Source organism: Amblyraja radiata, chromosome 20 (assembly GCF_010909765.2).
Source record: "Amblyraja radiata isolate CabotCenter1 chromosome 20, sAmbRad1.1.pri, whole genome shotgun sequence".
In the NCBI taxonomy this organism is placed as follows: domain Eukaryota; kingdom Metazoa; phylum Chordata; class Chondrichthyes; order Rajiformes; family Rajidae; genus Amblyraja; species Amblyraja radiata.
Window position 1 is genome coordinate 32435460 of NC_045975.1, and position 23072 is coordinate 32458531.

Genomic DNA, 23072 nt, shown 5'->3' on the forward strand with positions numbered 1-23072 from the left:
GAGCAGAGCAGCGGTCGAGGGGCTCCAGCCCCAGGACATCGGGAGCAGTACAGCAGCCGTTGGGCCCCAGCCCCTGGAGACCGGGATCATCGCAGCAGCCGATGGGGCCCAGCTCCAGGGCATCGGGAGCAGTGCAGCGGCCAATGGGCCCCAGCTCCGGGCAACCGGGAGCAGTGCAGCGGCTGATGGGCCTCAGCTCCGAATTTCTGGGAGCAGTAAGTCTGTCACCGTGCCCCAGCCACGAGAGACGGGGGAAACGGCGCACCCAGAAGGGGGTGAAACGAGCAGCCCCCCCCCAACGACACCTTGGGTTACGACACGGGGAACCCAACCCGTTGAGGATGCCGGGTACCTGAGCCCAGGATGGGTGAGGCAATTCACCGAAGCGGTGGGCATGAGGGAACACGAAAATGGTCAGTGACTCTAAAAGACAATGGAGCTCAAACTGGCATCTTTAAACGTGCGCAGTGTGAAGAGCACTGCGCGATGTGTTAATGCCTTACAGTACCTGGCCAAGGTCAAGACAGATGTGACTTTTCTCCAGGAGTGCGGGTTGCCACACCTCCGCTGCTATCGGAGGTGCTCGCGATGGTGGCCCCACGGACTGTCGGTGTGGTCGGGGGGCAATGATTGTCGTGCTTCCGGCCTGGGGATCTTGCTGCGGGGAGGGAACTTCGCCATCACTGAGGTCAGGGAGGTGGTTGTGGGGCGTCTCCTCGTGGTGGATGTAATGTACCGTGGTTCTCCGCTCCGGCTGATTAATGTGTATGCCCCACCCGTGCGGAGCGAGCGGCTGGCCGTTCTCCAGCAGCTCCCAGTGCTGTTGGCCACGTCCCGGCAGCTCGTTCTGGCCGGTGACTTCAACTGCATCATTGATGCGGCTGGACGATCCGGCAGTGCCGACAACAGACTGGACAGCACGTCCAAGTTCCTGATGGAAATGGTAAAAGACGCAAAGCTGCACGACGCCTTCAGCGACCCTGCAGGCGGGTCCCAGCCGCGGTTCACCTGGTCGAGATCGGACGGTTCAACCCGATCCCGGATAGACTTCGTCTTCACCACGAAGGCCGTCACGGTGAGACACACCGACCTCACGCCGGTGTTCTTCTCTGACCACTGCCTCCTTCAGGCTTCCTGTCACCTACAGGAGGACCGGAAGGCAGGCAGAGGGACGTGGAAGTTAAACGTGAAGCTGTTGATCCCAGAGAACGTTGAGGAGCTAAAGAGGGACTACGCACGTTGGAGAACGGTGAGGCCCCTCTTTGACTCCCCGACACTCTGGTGGGAAGCAACCAAGGAGAACATTAAGAGGTTCTTCATAGTTAAAGGGGTTCGGAGAGCAAGACAGTCAGAGGGAATTGTGCCAACTCCAGACAGATTTGCAACAACTGCTCCTTCTGCAGTCGAGGGGGGTGGATGTGAGGGAGGAACTTAGAGAGGTGAAGGACCGGCAAGCTCGGCTCTTTACCTCTGAATCCTCCAAGATCATCTTCCGATCCAGGGCCCGCCATGTGGAGCAGGATGAGACGTGCTCACGTTTCTTCTTCCATAAGGTTCACAGGGGGAGCTCTGTGATCAACAGCCTTAGGGAGGAGGACGGCTCGGTAGCATCCTCGCAGACAGACATGATGAGGGTCTGCAAATCCTTTTACACGGATTTGTATGACAGAAAGGCCACAGACAGCACCGCCTCCCAGAACTTCCTGTCCTCTATCACGGAGGTCTTGGAGGACAGCAAGCGGGAGAGTCTGGACCAACCACTGACCCTAGAGGAGCTGACTGGCTCCATCCGCTCCTTTGACTCGAGTAAAACTCCCGGAAGCGATGGCTTACCGGCCGAGTTGTATTCGGTTCTGTGGGACTGGGTGGGCCCGGACCTGCTGGAAGTATACAACGACATGCTTCTAGCCGGCAGCATGTCAGACTCCATGAGGAAGGGCAGCATCACCCTAATCTACAAGCAGAAGGGGGAGATGAAGGATATAAAGAATTGGAGACCCATAACATTGTTAAATGTAGATTACAAGATCCTGTCTAAGGCCATCGCCAACCGGGTCAAGTCTGCTCTGGGACGGGTGATCCACCCGGACCAAACCTGTGCTGTACCTGGCAGGAAAATCTCAGACAGCCTAGCGCTGCTGAGAGATACCATCGCCTACGTGCAGGACAGACGGGTGGATGCCTGCCTAGTCAGCTTGGACCAGGAGAAGGCCTTCGACAGGATATCGCACACGTACATGAGGGACGTGCTCTCCAAAATGGGTTTTGGGGAGGGAATCCGAAATTGGATCAAACTGCTCTACACCAATATCCGTAGTGCAGTCCAAATCAATGGGTGGGAATCAGACAGTTTCCCTGTTAGGTCTGGAGTCAGGCAGGGCTGCCCTCTCTCTCCTGTCTTGTTTGTCTGCTGTATTGAACCTTTTGCCGAGTCCATCAGGAAGGATGTGAGCATAAGAGGAGTGACATTGCCAGGCAGTGGGGGCATTCTAGTCAAAACCTCCCTGTACATGGACAATGTTGCCGTCATCTGCTCGGATCCAAGGTCGGTCCGCAGATTGATCAGCATCTGCGACCAGTTTGAGTCGGCCACGGGAGCCAGGGTGAACCGCAGGAAGAGCGAGGCCATGCTCTTTGGCAACTGGCCCGACCGATCTTCCGTCCCCTTCACCATCAAGCCTGACTTCTTGAAGGTGCTGGGGATCTGGTTCGGGGGAGCTGAGGCGAGTAACAAGAATTGGCTGGAGCAGATAGCCAAGGTGGGGAAGAAGCTGGAGCTGTGGAGGCAACGCTCCCTCTCCATAACCGGGAAAAATTTGGTCATCAGGTGTGAGGTGCTCTCGGGGCTGCTGTACTTGGCACAAGTGTGGCCTGTCCCACCCTCCTACGCCACGGGGATCACCCGGGCCATCTTCCAGTTCATCTGGGGGTCGAGGATGGACCGGGTGCGACGGGCCACAATGTACAACTCGGCAGGCAACGGGGGTAAATGCGTGCCCAACGTCGCCCTCACCCTGATGGCCACCTTTGTGTGTGGCTGCATCAGGCGGAGTGTAGAGCCAAGGCACGTGGGCACCAAGTGTCACGACCTGCTGAGGTTCTACCTGTCCCCGGTGTTGCGAAGGATAGGCCTGGCGCAGATGCCACGCAATGTGCCAGTCAGCTGGACATTGCCGCCCCATCTGTCGTCTGTGGAAAGGTTCTTCCGGACCAACACCTTTGACCCCAAGTCCATCGGGCAGTGGTCAGCACGGAATGTCCTGCAGGCACTGCAGGGAAAGGACTCGATGGATCCGGTGGCGTGGTTCCCAGAGCAGACTGCCCAGCTTGTCTGGCAAAATGCCTCATCGCCAGAACTGACCAACAAGCACCAAGACCTGGCTTGGCTGGCGGTGAGGGGAGCCTTCCCAGTTAGATCCTTCCTGCACCGTCGGAACCTCACTGCCAGCGCACGCTGCCCTCGGGACGGCTGCTATGGAGAGGAGACGGTTGCCCACCTCTTTGCAGAGTGTGGATTTGCAAAAAGAGTCTGGAGAAGTATGCAAGGGTCCCTGGAACGATTTATCCCGAACAGCTCCGTCACAGAGGACTCTGTGATTTACGGACTGTTCCCAGGGACACATTCAGAGGCTGACATCGAGTGCTGCTGGAGGGTCATCAACTCGGTGAAAGACGCTCTTTGGTCTGCCCGAGCGTTGCTCACCACCCAGCAGAGCGAGATGTCCGTCAGGGAATGTTGCCGACTGGCCCACTGCAGACTGCAGGAGTACGTGCTAAGGGACTCGCTGAAGCTTGGTGCAGCCAACGCCAAGGCTCGGTGGGGGAGGGCCACAGTCTAGGGTCCTTCCGCTGCTGGACATGGGGGGCACGGTATGGTGGAGACACCCCTCAAATTAAATTAAGGGAAGGTATCCCACACCAGGGGGCCACATGAGTGGCACGGGTGGGGGACATTTTTGGTGGAATTTGACAAATGTAAAAATATTGTGCTGAAAAAGAATTTGTATAGTCTCCGAAAATGTCGGATGAATTTTTTGTTCGAATGGTTCATGAATTGTATATATTTATCAATTGAATAAAGTCTATTTTGAAATTAAAAGAAATTAAAAGAAAACCAAAAAACCAAAAAAAACCCTACACAGCTTATATGCTTAAGCCCCAACCCCCCCCAAACCAGTAACTATACTCAACCCACAAAGAAGGTAGTCAGGTCTTCACTGGCACCCGAGCCATATTTTTCTCAACAGGCTTTTTATCAAACTACTGTTTCTTAATGCTGATTTTTCACCGTTTCCAATGGTTGCTATAGCGATCGTACAAGAGAGGCTTATAATGCGGTGAATGCTTATGATTTCCATGCCTAGCTAAATTTGGGCCTACAATGGATCTTCTCACACAGAGGTGCAGATTTTAATGCTTTGCCAGCAACTGAATTTGTTCTCCACCAAAACCCGTTGCTTCTTGAGGCAATAGAAGGCCGTTTTTAATGTACTTGTGCAGTGAAACACCCCACTGTTCTTCCATTAGCCGGGACAGCAAGGATTAATGATGCTGAAAGATTTGCGGGCTTTCGAAGCACCCTGGTGTTGTGATGCACCAATGTATGTGCACAGCCCCCCCCCCCCCCCCCCCCCCCCCCCCCCCACATCATTCAACGCAAGACAACAGAATCCACTACTTTAGTCAGAAGTCAAAGTGAAAGGTTTGTTCACAGACATGGCTTGGAATTGTGCACTAGGCGGAGCTGAGGAGAGGCACCCCCATGATAATCAGCACTCAAATATGAAGTTTGAGAAATGTCTGAGAATAACAGAGGCTAGAAGTTGCATTTAGGACCTTCAGCACAACTGAGGGCAGCACAGTGGCAGAGTTGCTGTCTCACAGCACCACAGACCCAGGTTAGATCCTGACCTCGTGTGCTGTCTGTGCGGAGTTAGTACCTTCTCCCTGTGACTGCATGGGTTTTCACCGGGTCCTCTGGTTTCCTCCCACACTCCAAAGACATGCAGTTAATTAGCTTTGGTAAAATTGTAAATCCTATCCTAGTGTGTAGACTAATGCTAGTTTATGGGGTGATCGCTGTTCGGCGCAGACTAGGTGGGCCAAAGGGCCTGCTTCCCAGCTGCATCTCTAAAGTCTAAAGTAGAATCCCGAGGCATTTTTAGACAAATTAGTAACCTATATAAAACAAAGACATTGATAGGTGGCGTTTCTGGTCAGGACTTTTCCTATGTAACCTATGTAGATTGTGTGATCATTGTTACAATGTTCACGACAATGGCATCCAATCTCCATAATGCTTCCAGCCATAAGACAACAGTCATGACTGGGCTCAATTAATTTTGTGGTGACACAAGATGCTGGAGTAACTCAGCGGGACAGGCAGCATCTCTGGAGAAAAGGAATGGGTGACGTTTTGGGTCGAGACCCTTCTTTAGAGTTTGTGGTTTGTTAGTTCAAAGGTGGATACCCAGAGATTATAATAGTTGATGCATGGCATCAACTGAGAGAGGGCAAAAGGGAGTTCATGCCAAGCAGATGGCCACATGTTTCTGGGCAGCACCCTTTGAACAGTGGCAAGTCTCATTCGTGAAGCACAGATCACTAAAGTGATGTGTGTGTGTGTGTGTGTGTGTGTGTGTGTGTGTGTGTGTGTGTGTGTGTGTGTGTGTGTGTGTGTGTGTGTGTGTGTGTGTGTGTGTGTGTGTGTGTTTATTTAGTGTGAGTTGCTAAAATTGGGGATGTTGTTAATGTACTTACACGTGCAATTAAGGATGTGGGTATTCCTGCAGAGATATGATTCATTGTGGATATGTATGTACATCAAGGTGACTGCATCTGATCTTAACAGATGAGGTGGTGAAGATTTCCTTATTGCCATATGCAAATAAAATTTCTTGGTGATTTTCAAATATACTTTTTGGATTATATCAGCTGGAGTCTAAAGAAAACATTTTGTAAATATTTATCTGGATCTGATTTTTCCCAAACTTTGTCGCTCCCTAAATTCGAGTTGGCAAATTCAGGGAAGGGAATAGTGGCACTCTAGAACAAAATACCATTGAAAAAGAGTAGATGCTAGATGTCTTTGAGGCCTTAAAAGTGGATAAATCACTGATGACTGGTACCCATGGCTGCCGTGGGTGATGGAAATTGATTGTTACGGTTCTGGTGAGATTTTCCAATTTTCCCTGGCCAGAGTTGGTGCCGGATGACTGGAGGATTGTGAAGGTAATGCTTATATTCAAGAGAGACAGCATGGTTCAGCCAGGTAATTGCAAGATGGTGAGTCTCATATCAGTGGAAGTCAAATTACTGGTAAAAAACCTAAGGGACAGGATCAATCTACTTGTGCATTAGTGAGGATAAATCTCGGAATATCAGCAAGACTTTGTGAAGGAGATATCATGCCTGAATGTATTGAAGAGCTAAATAAGTGTGTTGATGAGGATAGTATGGTTGATGTGATCTATCTGGACTTCAGTAAGGCCTATACCAGTTCCCACACTGAAGACTTGTCCAAACAGTAAAAGCCCATGGGATCCAGAGCAGTTTTGGCAAATGAGACTTCAGATGCTGAAATCTAGAGCAAAACACAAGGTGTTGGAGAAACCAGCACGCCAGGCTGCATCAATGAAGGGAATGGATAAACGGGTCAGGAACTGTTCTTGAGAAGTGAGATCTGAAATTGGTTTGATGATAGGGGACACAAGAGTCAAGTGTCAAGTGTTTTATTGTCATATGTCCCTGATAGGACAATGACATTCTTTCAGAGTGATGATTGAGAGATGACTTTGTGACTGGTGGTATATCACAGGGACTGGTGTGGGTCTTTGATGCTTGTTATATACATGAACAATCTGGAGGTATGATTTTGCAGATGACACAAACATGGCTGGTGCTGTTGATAGAAAGGCTTCGGCTACTGAATGATATTGATGATTTGGCAAGAGGTAGAGTAATGGCAGATGGAATTTAATCCTAAGAAATATGAGGTGGTGTATTTTGGGAGAACTAATAAGGTCAGGCTACACACAATGCATGGTAAGACCAGGAAGTACTGAAGAAAAGAGAGACCTTGGTGTAAATATCCATGGATTTCTAAAGCTGGAAAAAAGATATTTGAACATCCACACCTCAGATTTGACATGAATATATAATCAACGGCAGCAGTGAGTGCATACTGTCGTTGTGTCCTTGGGCAAGACACTTCACCCACCTTTGCCTGTGTGTGAATGTGTGTGAGTGATTGGTGGTGGTCGGAGGGGCCGTAGGCGCAGATTGGCAGCCACGCTTCCGTCAGTCTGCCCCAGGGCAGCTGTGGCTACAGAAGTAGCTTACCACCACCGAGTGTGACTGAGGAGTGAATGAATAATGCGATGTAAAGCGCCTTGAGTATTAGAAAGGCGCTATATAAATCCCATCCATTATTATTATTATTATTATTATATTTCTGACATGCATTTCATCAAAACGCAATATTACAAATTCATGGGCAATGACCTCCAAACAAAATAAGATAAAGTAAAATTGGAAGAATATAAAACGAGCTGCTGATTTGCTAACTTCCTTTTCCTCCTGCCTCCTGGGGTAAAGTCTTTCCCCTCTGATCACCTCAAAGTGCGTGTCCATAGATGACAGAGACGTCATGGGCGATGGCCCTGCTCCCAGACCAGCTTTTATGTTGCTTCAACTGGCAGCTGCTGATGTGTTGCAGTCTCTGGATATTTTTGCTCTTCTTAGTTTAGTTTGTAGGTACAGCAATGGAAACAGGCCCTCCAGCTCACTGAGTCCACGCTGACCATCGATCACCCGTTCACACTAGTTCTATGTTATTTCATTTCCCCATCCGCTCCCTACACACTAGGGGACATTTACAGAGCCAATTAACCTCCAAACCCATAAGTCTTTGGGATGTGGGAGGAAACCGAGTCACCCGGAAGAAACCCATTCTGTCACAGGGAGAAGGTGCACAATCTACACAGAGAGCACTCAAAATCTGGATCGAACCCGGGTCTCGGATGCTGTGAGGCAGCATTTCTACCAACTCTGCCACTGTGCTACCCTTCTCCCTGGGTTTAGAATACATCTCATTGCAGCAAGAGTTAAATAAAAAATGTTAGGCAGATTCAGTGGATCTCAGCAGTACACGATGGGTTTCCTAAAGATAAAAGAACACAGAGAGTTGTGAGTCTGTGGAATTCTCTGCCTCAGAGGGCGGCGGAGGCCGGTTCTCTGGATACTTTCAAGAGAGAGCTAGATAGGGCTCTTAAAGAGAGTGGAGTCAGGGGATATGGGGAGAAGGCAGGAACAGGGTACTGATTGGGGATGATCAGCCATGATCACATTGAATGGTGGTGCTGGCTCGAAGGGCCGAATGGACTACTCCTGCACCTATTGTCTATTGTCTAACATGGATGCTGTGTTCGTGGATCCACACAATGGAATGGTTTCTAACTCAGAAAAAGCTTATAATGGCAGTTTTCATTATGTGCATTATATGTATGTGCCGAGAACATTATTAAGACAGAGGTTGAACCGAAAAGTCCTTTCCATCGTTTGAAGACCCTTGAAAACGTTTATGTAATGTTAACATTTAACCATTGCTCTTCCATCTCAGCCTTTGCTATTTGTTTGTACAAGTCAGGCCATTGCGGGTGAGAAGCCTTTTGGTTAAAATGGAATGAGGTACAAACTGACCACTGAGCACTGACAGCTAGGTAGACACAAAATGCTGGAGTGACTTAGCGGGACATGCAGCATCTCTGGAGAGAAGGAATGGGTGACGTTTCGGGTCGAGACCCTTCTTCAGACTGAATGGGTGACGTTTCGGGTCGAGTCGCTTCTTCAGACTTCTCGACCCGAAACCTCACCCATTCCTTCTGTCCAGAGATGCTGCCTGTCCCGCTGAGTTACTCCAGCATTTTGTGTCTACCTTCGATTTAAACCAGCATCTGCAGTTCTTTCCAACAAAAGCTACTTGAACTAATCAGGGTGCCGCAAGAGTGGCTCTATCATTAATTGTCAGCCTCTGGGCCTGACCAAATGAGCCTCACATTGGCAGGGTGGATAAACGTCAGGACAGGATGAAAATCTGCGTGACAGCCTGCAGCAAATATGATGCCTTTTGCTGTGTTAAGAGATTACCACATGTTCAAGCCCAACAAAATGCAACAAAATTAGTTTGACCTTTAACCCAGTGACACTTTGTCCCTATCTGACAGGTAAAAAGGCACTTCACAGACACACAGATTCCAGGAATACTAACCTGTGGAATCCACTTAAACATTAGTGTTTATGAGGAGATGACACTGAAGGATCAGTTCTCCCAATCGTTTCCACCTGGTTGGTTATTAATGACACGGCCAGTACAGATTCCAGATGGTAAGACATTTTCTCTGCTCATTTTAAAAACTCCATCTGGCAATTTTCTTCCCTAATAACAGCTCCCATCTAATTTCGGAATGGTCCTCACATTTGCCTCCCTACCTGATAGCCGTGGTCATATTTTATAAAGTGTAGTCGCCAACATTGTGAGATGGGCTTGTCTGTGTGAATGTAGATAGTGTATTTTGGATCCAATCAAGTCCATCAACTTAGAGCAGGGTAAATCAGTTGATTGCGCACAATTTCTTCCCTACATGTCTCTTCTACACCCTCCTCCCTCACGTCTATATTAATTCAGCTGTCTCATTCAAAGACCTGGCTTCCAAAGAAAACAGCCTTAACATTCCCCAGCATTATACTGATAATGGAAGGATATATTATTTATATATTTTATTTATACCGTGTATAGCCTCGTTGTATCTAGATGATAGTCTGCAATGTATTTGGTATGATTTTTCACAAAGATCAACTGGGCAGCTAACTCCAAATCCATCCCCCGCTGCTATGACCCTTTCAAAATTGGGTCCCTTCAGTGTTAACAGCACTAAATACCTTTTCCACAATGAATGACAGTTCACAAAGCTTTTCCTTTCCCATGGAAACCTGTGCTGGTGGTCCTATGAGTTGTGGAGTAATAAAAATCAGACTTGCACCTCATGCAGTTTCTAAGGTTTGCAGTGGGGGGGTGGGGGGGGGGGGGGGACTGAATGGAAGCTGCTTGCCTTGTGATAAAGAGAGATGGACAAAGACAGAGAGATAGTCAGGATGAGAGGTGAACAGAGACAGAGAACAGACAGGAGAGGAAGATTAGTCCTGGCTCACGCTTACGTATGTCCCCAGAGTAATTGTCTAAAAGTAGAACTGTCAGAAGATTGGGATAGGTCAGCTGAGCTTTGAAGTCAGCTCTGTCGTATCAGTAAACGTTACACAATTTAAAAATATATTTCTTCTTGAATTTGTCAACGAGCAGGCAACAAAGGCAAACTAATATACTGAATAAGTGACTTTATCAATTACTGCAACCCCCACAAAACCTTAACTGGTATCATTATTATGTCTCTGCCTGTCCTTATTGTGAGTGAGGTCCACTTCTTCTAATTTGGTATTTTGCTCCACTTTCCCCATTTTAAGTGATAAGGCAGTTGCAGGCCTGTGCTGGGATTGAATGTCAGCATTGGAGTGTCGCCTTGTTAATCTTCCCTCCTTACTGTTAGTAAATGCCCAGCCTTGGGGCAGTACAGGTGACGTAAAGATCTCAATGGGTGACCGAGGGAACGAGTGATTCCAATCCAATTAAGTGACCCTGTTTAAACATTTGTCAATCAGAATTTACACCGCCAAACAAATTGTTTACTTCACAGCTCTGCTGGAATGTTTTAGACTTTACATTAGAGATACAGCACAGAAACAGGCTCTTCGCCCCACCAAGTCCACACCGCCCAGCGATCACCCCATAACACTAGCACTATCCTACATATTAGGGACAATTTTACAACTTACCAAAGCCAATTAACCCACAAACCTGTACGTCTTTGGAGTATGGGAGGAAACTAGAGCACTACATGGTCACAGGGAGAACGTACAAACTCCGTACAGACAACACCCGTAGTCAGAATTGAACCCGGGTCTCTGGCGTTGTAAGGCAGCAACTCTACCACTGCAAAGCTTTAAGGGCCTGCCACACTTGGGCGTCATTTGCGTGTCACGCAGATGGCGAGCGAAGATTTTGTACATCCCAAAATCCTGGGGCGCTGCGCGCGACCGTGCGTCATTGCCTACGTCACCTCGCACGCGTAATGCTCACCATGTGCGCGTCGTGTGTCGTGACGCGTAAATGATGTAGCGTAAATGACACGCAAATGACGCCCAAGTGGGACAAGCCCTTTACATTCCACAATTGCTGGTGGTGATCGAACAAAATCTGAGCTGATCACCTCTGGACTAATTTGTAAAACAAAATTTGCTGTGGCCAAAAACAGAATAATCTTGATTCAGATTTGACCAAACACATTCATAATGAACGTAAATCGGGAATGCACATAAATATCAACCGGGGGAACATCAGCTGCAACAGCTGGAAAGTAAGTAAAATTATTTGTAGTTTATTTTTGAAGTTCAGTAGAACTCATGCAACATCTTACAATCCCAAGTTGCTTGTGTTAACTTTTAAACAGGTGAATTGTATTACCCTTTGCCACAATCTCCTCCTCCTCTTATATTTTCTGGTTCACTGACGAGAAGCAGCAATCCATACAGAGGATCCAACCTCTCTATTTTTACCTGCCTTTCTATTTGCCCACATCCCCACAACTCTTCTAAAGTTGAGCCCTGTCACTGGCCTGAGATGAGCCTCGAGGAGTATCATGGGGATGAACTGATAGACAAAGTTGGAGAGGTGTATGCTACATATTTTGAATTGTTAGCAGTGAATAATCACATTTCCTAGGAACAAAAGACTTCTGAACCTGAGGTTAACTATAGAAAAGAAAGGTGCCGATTTCAGCCTTTGAAGGATTAAGTTAACCAGTGTGTTAATAACCATGTGACAAGAACATCAAGTTTGTGGCTGGAGCATAGGTACGAGAGTCTCATTAACTACAATACAAAAAAATGGCAAGGATAATAAACTGTCACAAGGAGCAGCCCTCAAATAATTTGAGATAAGTTCACTCTGGAAGCCTTGTTTGATTCGATATAAACAAACCTGATTGTTTATGTGAATTGACCATTTTCAAAGGTTGCAGGAAGTTCATGGCTTTTAGCTATGACATGCACCATTAATAAGACAAGCTGATACATGAGGGACTGTGGTTTTCAACAGTGGCTGGAGCAGGAAAGACAAATAAATTTAAATTGTAATTTCTCTACAGTGTGGTTGATCGCTTGTGCTGTGCATGAATAAAGTGTGTCTCCATTACCCATGGAAGGAAGTTGAGTTCCTAATACTGACTGGCACAATATTCCATGCCATCTACGTGGCTTTCAAAGTTCCCTTTCATACTTTCGTGTGGGGTTTGGACAGGTTTGTGGAAGAGACATGGAGGAAAGAAATTGTGCACATTCTACTGATTTGCACTGTCATCAATTAATGGATTCTATTGGATTGAAACTAAATTAACTCTCACAAGCCTGTCTCCCAAGCTGGCAACTACCCTTTTAAAATATGACTGCCACATGACTGGACACTACATCACCCCTAAACGGATGTTCATAAGTCATAGAAGAAGTAGGCCATCTGGCCCATTGAGTCTACTCCGCCGTTCAATCATGGCTGAACTATCTTTCCCTCCCAAACCTATTCTCCTGTCTTCTCCCCATAACCCTTAATAACCAAGAATCTGTCAATCTCTGCCTTAAAAATACCCAATGGCTTGGCCTCCACAACCTTCTGTGGCAATGAATTCCACGGATTCACCATTCTCTGACAAAAGAAACTCCTCCTCATCTCCTTTCTAAAGGTGCGTCCTTTTATTCTGAGGCTGTGGCCTCTGGTCCTAGACTCTCCCACTAGTGGAAACATCCTCTCCACATCCACTCTATCCAAGCCTTTCATTATTCGGTAAGTTTAATTGAGGCCCCCCCCTCATCTTTCTAAACTCCAGCGAGCACAGCCGTCAAATGCTCATCATACATTACCTCAATCATCCCCGGGATAATTCTCGTAAACCTCCTCTGAACCCTCTCCAATGTCAGCACATCCTTCTTCAGATATGGTGCCCAAAACTGTTCACAATACTCCAAATGTAATCTGACCAGTGCCTCATAAAGTCTCAACATTACACCCCTGTTTTTATACTCTAGCCCTCTTGAAATAAATGCTAACATTGTATTTGTCTTCTTTGATACTGATCCAACTTGCAAATTAACGTTTTGGAAATCTTGCACCAGCACTCCCAAGTCCCCTTGCATCTCAGATTTCTGAATCCTATTCCCATTTGGAAAATAGTCTACACAGTTTATGTGGTAGTTATTCCCCCTGGTAGTATATTCCCCCTGGAAATGACTTACTGAAAATATCCCAACAGGAAGCAAGAGTAATGGAACTGGCAGCCCTTATGGTTGATTCACTGTTAGTTACTGGAGTGATTGAAGCTGAGTTGCTGATAGCATTTGAGAGATATGGTGCATATGTATGTGAATATTTGAAGGTCCTGACTGTCAACGTCAACTGTCTATTTCCCTTCACGGTTGCAGCCTGACCCGCTGTGTCCCTTGACTTTAGTTTTTTGTTTGAGAAACTGTTCCCATTGTTGAAAGAGTTGTAAGCTGGATTTGAAACTGACAGAGGACCCAAAGGTGGCACAAAAAATAACTTCCTTCTGGAATAAGCGGTGAGCAATGAGCAATGGAGGCAGAGTCGATCATAGCTTCCAATAGGGAATTGGATCGGAATTTGAAAGAGCAAAAATAAGGTTATGGCTAACGGCAGGATACTGAAATCAGCTGCAATGGCCTCACACGGACCTGAAACTAATGGTTCTATAGTTACTAAGCACAAAAGGCTGGTGGTGTAACCAAATGAGTTTCTCTATCATCTGTGACAAAAATTGTGGGCCTAGCTCCTGCATTCTGCTGCCATGCTTGTCTTTCTGAACCAGTAACAGAATGGTCAACTGATAAAGGGAATAAATGCCAGCTCGCTACTGATGTACATGCCTTGATAATAAAATAAGAGTGTCCGGGATTATGGGGAGAATGGGATTGAGAGGGAAAGAAAGATCAGCCATGATTGAATGGTGGAGTAGACTCGACGGGCCGAATGGTCTAATTCTGCTTCTAGAAGTTAAGAAATATATTATATATATAAATATATGAATTGTGGCATATAAATAAGGTTCTTTGGCGCTGTATGTAAAGATTAGGATTAGGTATTAAATTACCATTGCAATAATAAGGCTGGATGGATGAGCACATGAGTCATTAAACCAGATGCTTTGAATTGAGTCCAAGTGAAGGAGTCACTGCAAAGTCATTGCTAAACAGAGATGACATACAAACCTGTAAGTCTGTCTTCATCAGGGATGCTCCAGCCTCCACAAGGAGATGGCAGATGGTTCGATGTCGGAGAGCAGCTGCTTTGTGTAGGACTGTCTCACCACTGCAAAAAGAAATCATATGTCCAGCACAATTCTCAGCAGCCCGAGGCTCCCAACATAGCACCAGGCATTATCTCAGCTACAATTGAAACTCAACAACAAAGAGATACAAACCAGAAGGCTTGGTGTTCTGTTAAAGCATGTTGGGATTCCAACATGTCAAGATAACAATCGGCGCTGTTGGTTAGATCGCACCTGACACCTACTGATTATAGAGAGCACTTTGTGCCCAATGCACCTCCCCCTTCCAACCCCCCAAAGTTTGGGGCAACATTGTCCAAATACCATAAATGAAGCAGCAGCGTTTATTAGTGCTTACAAAATGTAGTTAAGACAAATGTGGGTCCCTTGAAGACAGAAACAGGTGAATTTATTATGGGGAACAAGGAAATGGCAGACGAGTTGAACAGGTAATTTGGTTCTGTCTTCACGAAGGAAGACACAAACAATCTCCCAGATGTACTAGGGACAGAGGACCTAGGGTGATGGAGGAACTGAAGGAAATTCACATTAATAAGGAAATGGTGTTGGTAGACTGATGGGACTGAAGGCTAATAATTCCCCATGGCCTGGTCTGCATCACAGGATAGTCAAGGAGGTGGCTCTAGAAATTGTGGACGCATTGGTGATCAGTTTCCAATGTTCTATAGATTCTGGATCAGTTCCTGTGGATTGGAGGGTAGCTAATGTTATCCCACTTTTCAAGAAAGGAGGGAGAAAGCAGGGAATTATAGACCAGTTAGTCTGACATCGGTGGTGGGGAAGATGCTGGAGTCGATCATCAAAGATGTAATGGCGGCGCATTTGGATCAGGCGCGGTAACAGGAACAGTCCAAGTCAGCATCGATTTACAAAGGGGAAATCATGCTTAAGAAATCTTCTGGAATATTTTGAGGATGTAACAAGTAAAATGGACAAGGGAGCTAGTGGATATAGTGTACCTGGACTTTCAGTAAGCCTTTGATAAGGTCCCGCACAGGAGATTAGTGGGCAAAATTAGAGCACATGGTATTGGGGGTAGGGTAGTGACATGGATAGAAAATTGGTTGGAACATTTGCAGATTACATAAAGCTGGGTGGCAGTGTGAACTGTGAAGAGGATGCTGAGGATGCAGAGTGAAGGACTGGTTGGGTGAGTGGGCAGATGCATGGCAGATGCAGTACAATGTGGATAAATGTGAGGTTATCTTCTTTGGAGGCAGGACTGGGAAGGCAGATTATTATCTGAATGGTGTCAGGTTAGAGAAAGGGGAAGTACAACAAGACTTGGCTTGTCCTAGTACATCAGTCACTGAAAGTAAGCATACAGGTACAACAGACAGTGAAGAAAGTTAATGGCATGTTGGCAACATAAAGAGAGGAGTTGAGTATAGGAGCAAAGAGGTCCTTCTGCAGTTGTACAGGGCTCTGGTGAGACCACTGCTGGAGTATGTGTGTAGTTTTAGTCTCCTAATTTCAGAAAGGACATTCTTGCTATTGAGGGAGTGGAGCGTAAATTCACGAGGTTAATTCCCGGGATGGTGGGACTGTCATATGATGAAAGAATGGAGCGACTGGGCTTGTATTCACTGGAATTTAGAAGGATGAGAGGACACCTTTTAGAAACATAAAATTATTAAGGGATTGGGCACGCTAGAAGCAGGAAAAATGTTCCCGATGTTGGGGGAGTCCAGCACCAGGGGCCACAGTTTAAGAATAAGGGGTAGGCCATTTAGAACTGAGATGAGGAAAAGCTTTTTCACACAAAGAGTTGTGAATTTGTGGAATTCTCTGCCTCAGAAGGCAGTGGAGGCCGATTCACTGGATGCAATCAAAAGAGAGTTAGATAGAACTCTTAGGGCTAGTGGAATCAAGGGGTATGGTGAGAAGGCAGGAACGGGGTACTGATTGTGGATGATCAGCCATGATCACATTGAATGGCGGTGCTGGCTTGAAGGGCCGAATGGCCTACTCCTGCACCTATTGTCTATGTATCTAGCATTTACTTTAATTACAGCCCTGTCATTTGATCCAGTCTGAAAACAGGCACACACTGCACACCTCAAGTGGCCAGAGTACCGGTGTAAAGCTGGAGCTGCCAGCTCATTATAATGAGTCAGGCGTGCAGCTGCAGTGTCTCTGTTATTCATTGGCTGCGTGCCTACTCGGGGGGCATGGGAAATCAGCCTTGTCTGACCCTCATAAAACGCAGCCAGCACTTCTTAAAGCTGAGGAGCAGTGTAGGTGCAGGCAGAAAAGAGCTTGTAAGAAACAATGACTGTGGGGCCTTCATGTCAGGGTCCCAGAAGACAGAACACTCTGTACTCCATAGAGTAGAAAGTCCTCTGAGAAATACCTCCCTCTCAGCGAAAAAGTTGCAGGGAAAGTCAAAGCTAACGCTTAGCTCCCAAGGCCTGGCTGAAATACCAAGTTCAAAAAACACAGAAATGTTAAGATCTCAATTTCTCCCTCCTCACACATTAGTCTCTGTCTCTTCCCTTCTGTAATTTCCTCAAACTTCATTCTTTGCTGAAAAATCAGCATTAATCCATCTGACCCTAGCTGATGTGTGCAGGAAGAAACTGCAGATGCTGGTTTACACTGAAGATAAACACAAAACGCTGGAGTAACTCAGCGGGACAGCAGCATCTCTGGAGAAGGGATGGGTGACGTTTTGTGTCGAGCCCCTTCTTTAGAATGAGAGTCAGGGGAGTGGGAAACTAGAGATATGGAAGGCTACACTAGCTGATACAAGTTTAGAGTCTGGCAAAACATATACTCTGGAGATTATTCTAGAAGCATCTTTATAACTACTATAGCTTGAATATCTATGTCACACTTTGACATTGTAAAAAAACTCCTACGGCACTTCATAGTACGAATTAAAGAGTTGATGTGAAAGCACACAAACAGGTGTTTGGATAGGTGACCCCTGATTACAGCAGTAGGTTTTAACGAGGACCTTAAAATAGCAGAATTGGTAGGTAGGGAAATCCAGAATTTGGGGCCTGTCAGCTGAAGGCATATTTACAAATGATTGGGTGATGGACCCAAGGCACAAAAGGACCCAAAATATTCACTGATTAACCAGTAGTTAGACAACATGGCATTGGTGAGCCAGATCCTGTAGCCACCTTGCTTCGATGTGGCCGTTAATCATGTTGCAACTCATCTCAGACCAATTTCACAAATGGGTTGAGAATGGTCATCGGTTCCATCTTTAAATCAACCAGCATGGTATCAGTTAACTACCAGAGTTAAATCTTCAACATGATTAAATTCATAGCCTGATATCCCTATCTGTTTGTGAACAAGATTTAATCACATACTACTTGGGCCCAAGGCTAGAAATCTTCACCTTCTTATCTATAGAGAAATATCCATAACTCAAACTAAAATAACAGACTCTCTCTTTAATCACAATGATATAACGTAATTCATTTTCTCATTACTATTTGTGTAAATAAAGGGTCAAAACTTACTTCTCTTTCTCTGTTAAATCCAGGATTTCTGGAGAGGCTGGTGAGAGGATTGGCGTGGGGCAGGGAAGGAAAAAGAGAAATAGGTTAACATGACCAAAAGCACTTTTAAAAGCTCATTGTATACCTCCATCCATTCATTTATAGAGATTTCCCTGGCAATAGAGCATCCCATTACCCCACATCATTGGTTTTGATTAAGTTGCGTGCCAATAGTGTGAACATAACCTTGTGTGCACAGTATGTGAATAATTCGAGATAGACATTTGGAAAGTGTATAATGCTTGGGAGAACTTGTCATTCCAAACTCTTCACTGCTGGAGCTTCTTTGGTTCATGTCTGGTGTTCTTGTTTACTGGCAGACATTGATTGATAACGAGAAGACAACAACTTTATTGTATAATGTAGCAAACATAAAGGTGGAGTATTAGATGGGTCACAATCGTTTTTACCTATCAAGCAACTCCTGTGTTCCTTGCAGCAGTTGTTTATATTTTAGTTTATTATTGTCACGTGTACCGAGGTACAGTATACCCTCATTATAATGAACCATGGGGGTGGAGTGGGGTGGGGTGGGGGAATGGTGTCTGTTATTACCGATTGTCCGCTATAACCGAATAAGGGATTACCGAATAATAATAATAATAATAATACATTTTATTTATGGGCGCCTTTCAAGAGTCTCAAGGACACCTGATAGAGTGTCATTGTACAATTAGTAGTGTGCAATGATACTCCCCTCCCGGGGAGAGGTGAGGATTGGCAGAGTCATTGGTAGCGGAAAGAATTAAACATAATTAAAGGAAAAAAAGCTAGCGGTGAGAACATAGTAAAGTCCCCATTTGCAGTTCAGAGGGGTTGCAAAGTAAGTTTCCAACAGGAAGGGTGGGCACGTTGCCATTGAGATCTTTGCAGCTCATAGATTTACACAATTTAGATTTCCCAGCAGGTGTTCAGCTCCATACCATTGTCAATGATGTATTTCACAATCTCTTTGTTTCCCTCGCTGACAGCATGGTGCAGTAAGGTCCGTCCTAAAGAATCTCGCACCAGTAGATCAGCGCCTGACTTTTGCAACGCTTGTAACTGCAGATACAAAATATACAGTGCGGGTCAGTCTTTTTACAGAATGTAATGGAGTTTACATTGAAAAAGAGTTGCATCTACCAAAGTGTCCTTTGCAACCACAGTTCAGCCCAAAGTGCTTTATATCCAATCTAAGTTTCAAATGCAGTCACTGTTGTAACATGCCTGCTAATATATTGTTGACCCGGCAAGCTAAACAATGTGCCTTTTACATCCCCCTTGGACTCGAGGAGTAATGAAACCAAAGTCTAACGGTCTCTTCCAAAATATGGCAAAAGGCTTAGGACTTATATCCAGAAAACACTCATTTAAAGGCAAAAGCACCATCCACTAGGTCAGCTGCTGCATAATTCTATGCAATGAGATTTTAAATATTGCCAGAGAATTAGAAGTAGTTTAGTTCCCATCCCTTCTTGGGTTCTCTGGGACTTGAGAACTATCACAATTATCAGTGTATCTGATCTCCTCCAGCCTTTGGGTTTGATCCCGTGCCTCTTCCTTGCTCCATAGAATGTTCCTACCTATATTCAGTCCTCATTCCTTCCCATTTCATACACAAGGCATCTCAGTGCTTGGCACGGTACTTCCTGTCATCCTGTGCACTTGAAAGAATTCACAAGTTCACAAGTTATAGGAGTAGAATTAGGCCATTTGACCCATCGAGTCTACTCCGCCATTTAATCATGGCTGATCTCTGCCTCCTAATCCCATTTTCCTGCCTTCTCCCCATAACCCTTGACACCCGTTCTAATCAAGAATTTGTCTATCTCTGCCTTAAAAAATATCAACTGACGGCCTCCACAGCCCTCTGTGGCAAAGAGTTCTATAGATTAACTACCCTCTGACTAAAGATGTTCGTCTTTACCTCCTTTCTAAAAGAGCGCCCTTTAATTCTGAGGCTATGATCTCTGGTCCTAGACTCTCCCACCTGTGGCAACATCTTTTTCACATCCTCTCTATCTATCCCTTCATTATTCTGTAAGTTTCAATGAGGTCCCCCCTCAACCTACAAAACTACAGCGAGTAGAGGCGCAGTGCTTTCAAGCGCTCATCATATGCTAACCCACTCATTCCTGGAATCACTCTTGTAAACCTTCTCTGGACCCTCTCCAGAGCCAGCATATCCGTCCTCAGATATGGGGCCCACATTTGCTCACAGTACTCCAAATGCGGCTTGACCAGCGCCTCATAGAGCCTCAGCATAACTTCTCTGTTCTTGTATTCCAGACCTCTTGATATAAATGCTAGCATTGAATTAAACGAGGGCTTCTGATTTTCATACTGCCGTTCAGGCAATTCCTTTTGTTCTAAGACTTATTCTGTTTAACATTTCCAGAAGATCTGAAAAATCTGCAATGGAGTTTGGGAAAGGGGCTCCTATTGGGAACTACACCCACAGAGCACAACTTTGAATATTTTAGGCATGTGTTCTGTAATTTTTCATCATTCGATGCAATAGTTGGAATATCACAGACTGTGAGTGAGTGGTGCTAACTAGTAAAGCCAGCATATTATTCAACCATCTCAAAAATATCAACTCTTTATGCACTTAACCAATGCCATGACAGAGTTTCAGAGTGTAACAGGACTATTAGAACCCCTCCCCCCCCAACCCGACCTCACCCACACTAGCCTTGTCCTTCATTAAATGATGCAGTCTGATATAAACATTATTCTGAGCATCAGTATACTGCGGATTACATTATACTGTGGCATTTTAAATAATGCTTGGGTGACATGGTGGGGCAGCAATTGAGTTGCTGCCTTCCAGCGCCAGAGACCTGGGTTCAATCCTGACTATGGGTGCTGTCGGTACGGAGTTCGCACGTTCTCCCCATGACCCCGTGTGCTCCGGTTTCTTGCCGCATTTCAAAGACGTACATGTTTGGAGTTTGATTGGCTTCTATAAAAATAGTAAATGTCCATAGTATGTAGGATAGTGCTCGTGTACAGGGATCGCTTGTCGGCACGGACTCGGTGGGTCGAAGGGCCTTTTTCTGTGCTGTATCTCTAAACTAAATAACAAGTAGAAGACTATTTACTATTTCCTGTATCTCTTTTTACTAGCTTATTGTTTCCCTTCTTAAAAAAGCCCCACCACAAAATATTTATTCCTGAGCTTTTACCTCCATTACCTTCCAAGACCACCCCAGTCTTGTTTCCCACTTCTCGTCTTAAATTTCTCTTCGACCTCTATTTTATTTGTGTTTCAAATTCTAAAAACATAGAATCATACAGCACAGAAACAGGCCCTTGTGCCCACCTTGTCCATGTTGACCATTATATTTACCTGTGCTCATTTTAGTTGCCTGTATTAAGCCTGAATACCTCTTGCCTTTCCTATCCAGTACCTGTTCAAATGCCTTGTAAACATTATGATTATATCTGTCCCTGTCACTTCCTTTGGTACAGTAGTTTGTTATAGACATTCACCACTACAGTCTGAAGAAGGGTTTCGGCCCAAAACGTTGCCTATTTCCTTCGCTCCATAGATGCTGCCGCACCTGCTGTGTTTCTCCAGCACTTTTGTCTACCGTCACCACTATGCTTTGTTACAAAAACGTACCCCTCAGACCTCCTTTCATTCCTCTTACTTTAAGCCTGTGTCCTCTGGTTCTCCATTATCCTGACCTGGGAAAAAGACTCTTAACTATCCATCCTATCTATGCCACTCAGAATTTTATAAACCTCTATAAAGCCTCCTGCAATTTCAGTGAGAATAAACCAGCCTGTCCAATCTCTCCCCATAACTACAGCCCTCCATTTGAGGCAACATCCTGGTGAATCTCTTGTGCACCCTCTCTGGTGCTACCACATGTGTCCTGTGCCATGCTGCAACCAGAATTATACGCAATACGCCAAATGCATTTTAACAATGTTTTGTACAGCTCCAACATAACATCCCGACTCTTGTACTCAATTTGAAACACCGTTGCAACACAACCTTTCCAACACAAAAACCTTGTTTGAGACGTTCTCTCCTTCATTGTTTTATGTTTCCCTGGTGTATTTCCTGACCTCTCAAAATGCAGTCCACCCTTCCATCTTTGTAGATGCCATCTTACAAATGTGAATTTAATAAGCCCAGAATGTAAAACAAATTGTGACTGTCTGCATGAAAAATGAAACTCGCTGACATAAATTACTTTTTCTTGCCCTTATGCTTCAAGGGAAATAATGTCTTGCTTTTATATAATGGATATGTTTCCACAAAATAAGTTTTCAATTATTACTTCTGGAGGATAATTAATGAGAAACTTGACCCTGACATTAGTTGAAGATGGAAACAGCACAGGCGAATCAGAGGAACAAAATAAACCAAAACCAATTGCAGGGTTCATTTAATCGCAGGAGTCAAACAGATGCTTTCACATGAAGCTGCAGCAAACCTCTCTGGTAAATGTACAAACCTCGAGTTGTATTTGAGTGTTCAAACACCATTCCATCAGACAATGTCCCACACCCATCTCTGCAACCTCCTGCAACCCTGATATTTTCTACAGTCTGTGTTCCTCAACGTCCATGCTCATAAGCAATCATGGAAACATTCTTGTAAACCTCTTCTCGGCCCTCTCCAGAACCAGTGCATCCTTCCTCGTATATGGTGCCCAAAATTGCTCACAATATTCCAAATGCAGCCTCAGCATTACATCTCTGTTTTTGTGTACAAGCCCTCTTGAAATAAATGCAAACATTGTGTTTGCTTTCTTTACTACTGATTCGGCGTGTAGATTAACATTTTGGAATCCTGCACCAAGTCCCTTTGCACCTCCAATTTCTGGATTCTCTCCCCATTTAGAAAATAATCTACGCCTTTATTCCTACTAGCAAAATGCATGACTCCACACTTTGCTACACTATATTCTATCTGCCCATTCTCCCAACCCGTCCAAATCCTTCAGCAGAGTCCCTACTTTCTCTACACTACCTGCCCCTCCACCTATTTTCGTATAATCCGCAAACTTGGCCACAAAGCCTTCAATGACCTCATCCAAATTAATAACATCCCAGACTTCCTCTGTGCAATCATGCTATTCATCTTTCT

The 23072-nt window shown here is 45.5% G+C and overlaps 1 protein-coding gene across 6 annotated transcripts in view; it reads right to left on the reverse strand.

Moving 5' to 3' along the window:
* The window catches only part of dgkz (diacylglycerol kinase zeta), a 549506-nt gene that overhangs the window by 8970 nt on the left and 517464 nt on the right, over nt 1-23072 (reverse strand). For all 6 annotated transcript variants that reach the window (XM_033039211.1, XM_033039212.1, XM_033039207.1 and 3 more), the window contains 3 exons: nt 18907-19027; nt 17945-17981; nt 14386-14485 (listed from right to left, as the gene is read on the reverse strand). In XM_033039211.1, coding sequence (XP_032895102.1) covers nt 14386-14485; nt 17945-17981; nt 18907-19027 — 258 coding nt within the window. The remainder of the gene's footprint in view (nt 1-14385; nt 14486-17944; nt 17982-18906; nt 19028-23072) is intronic.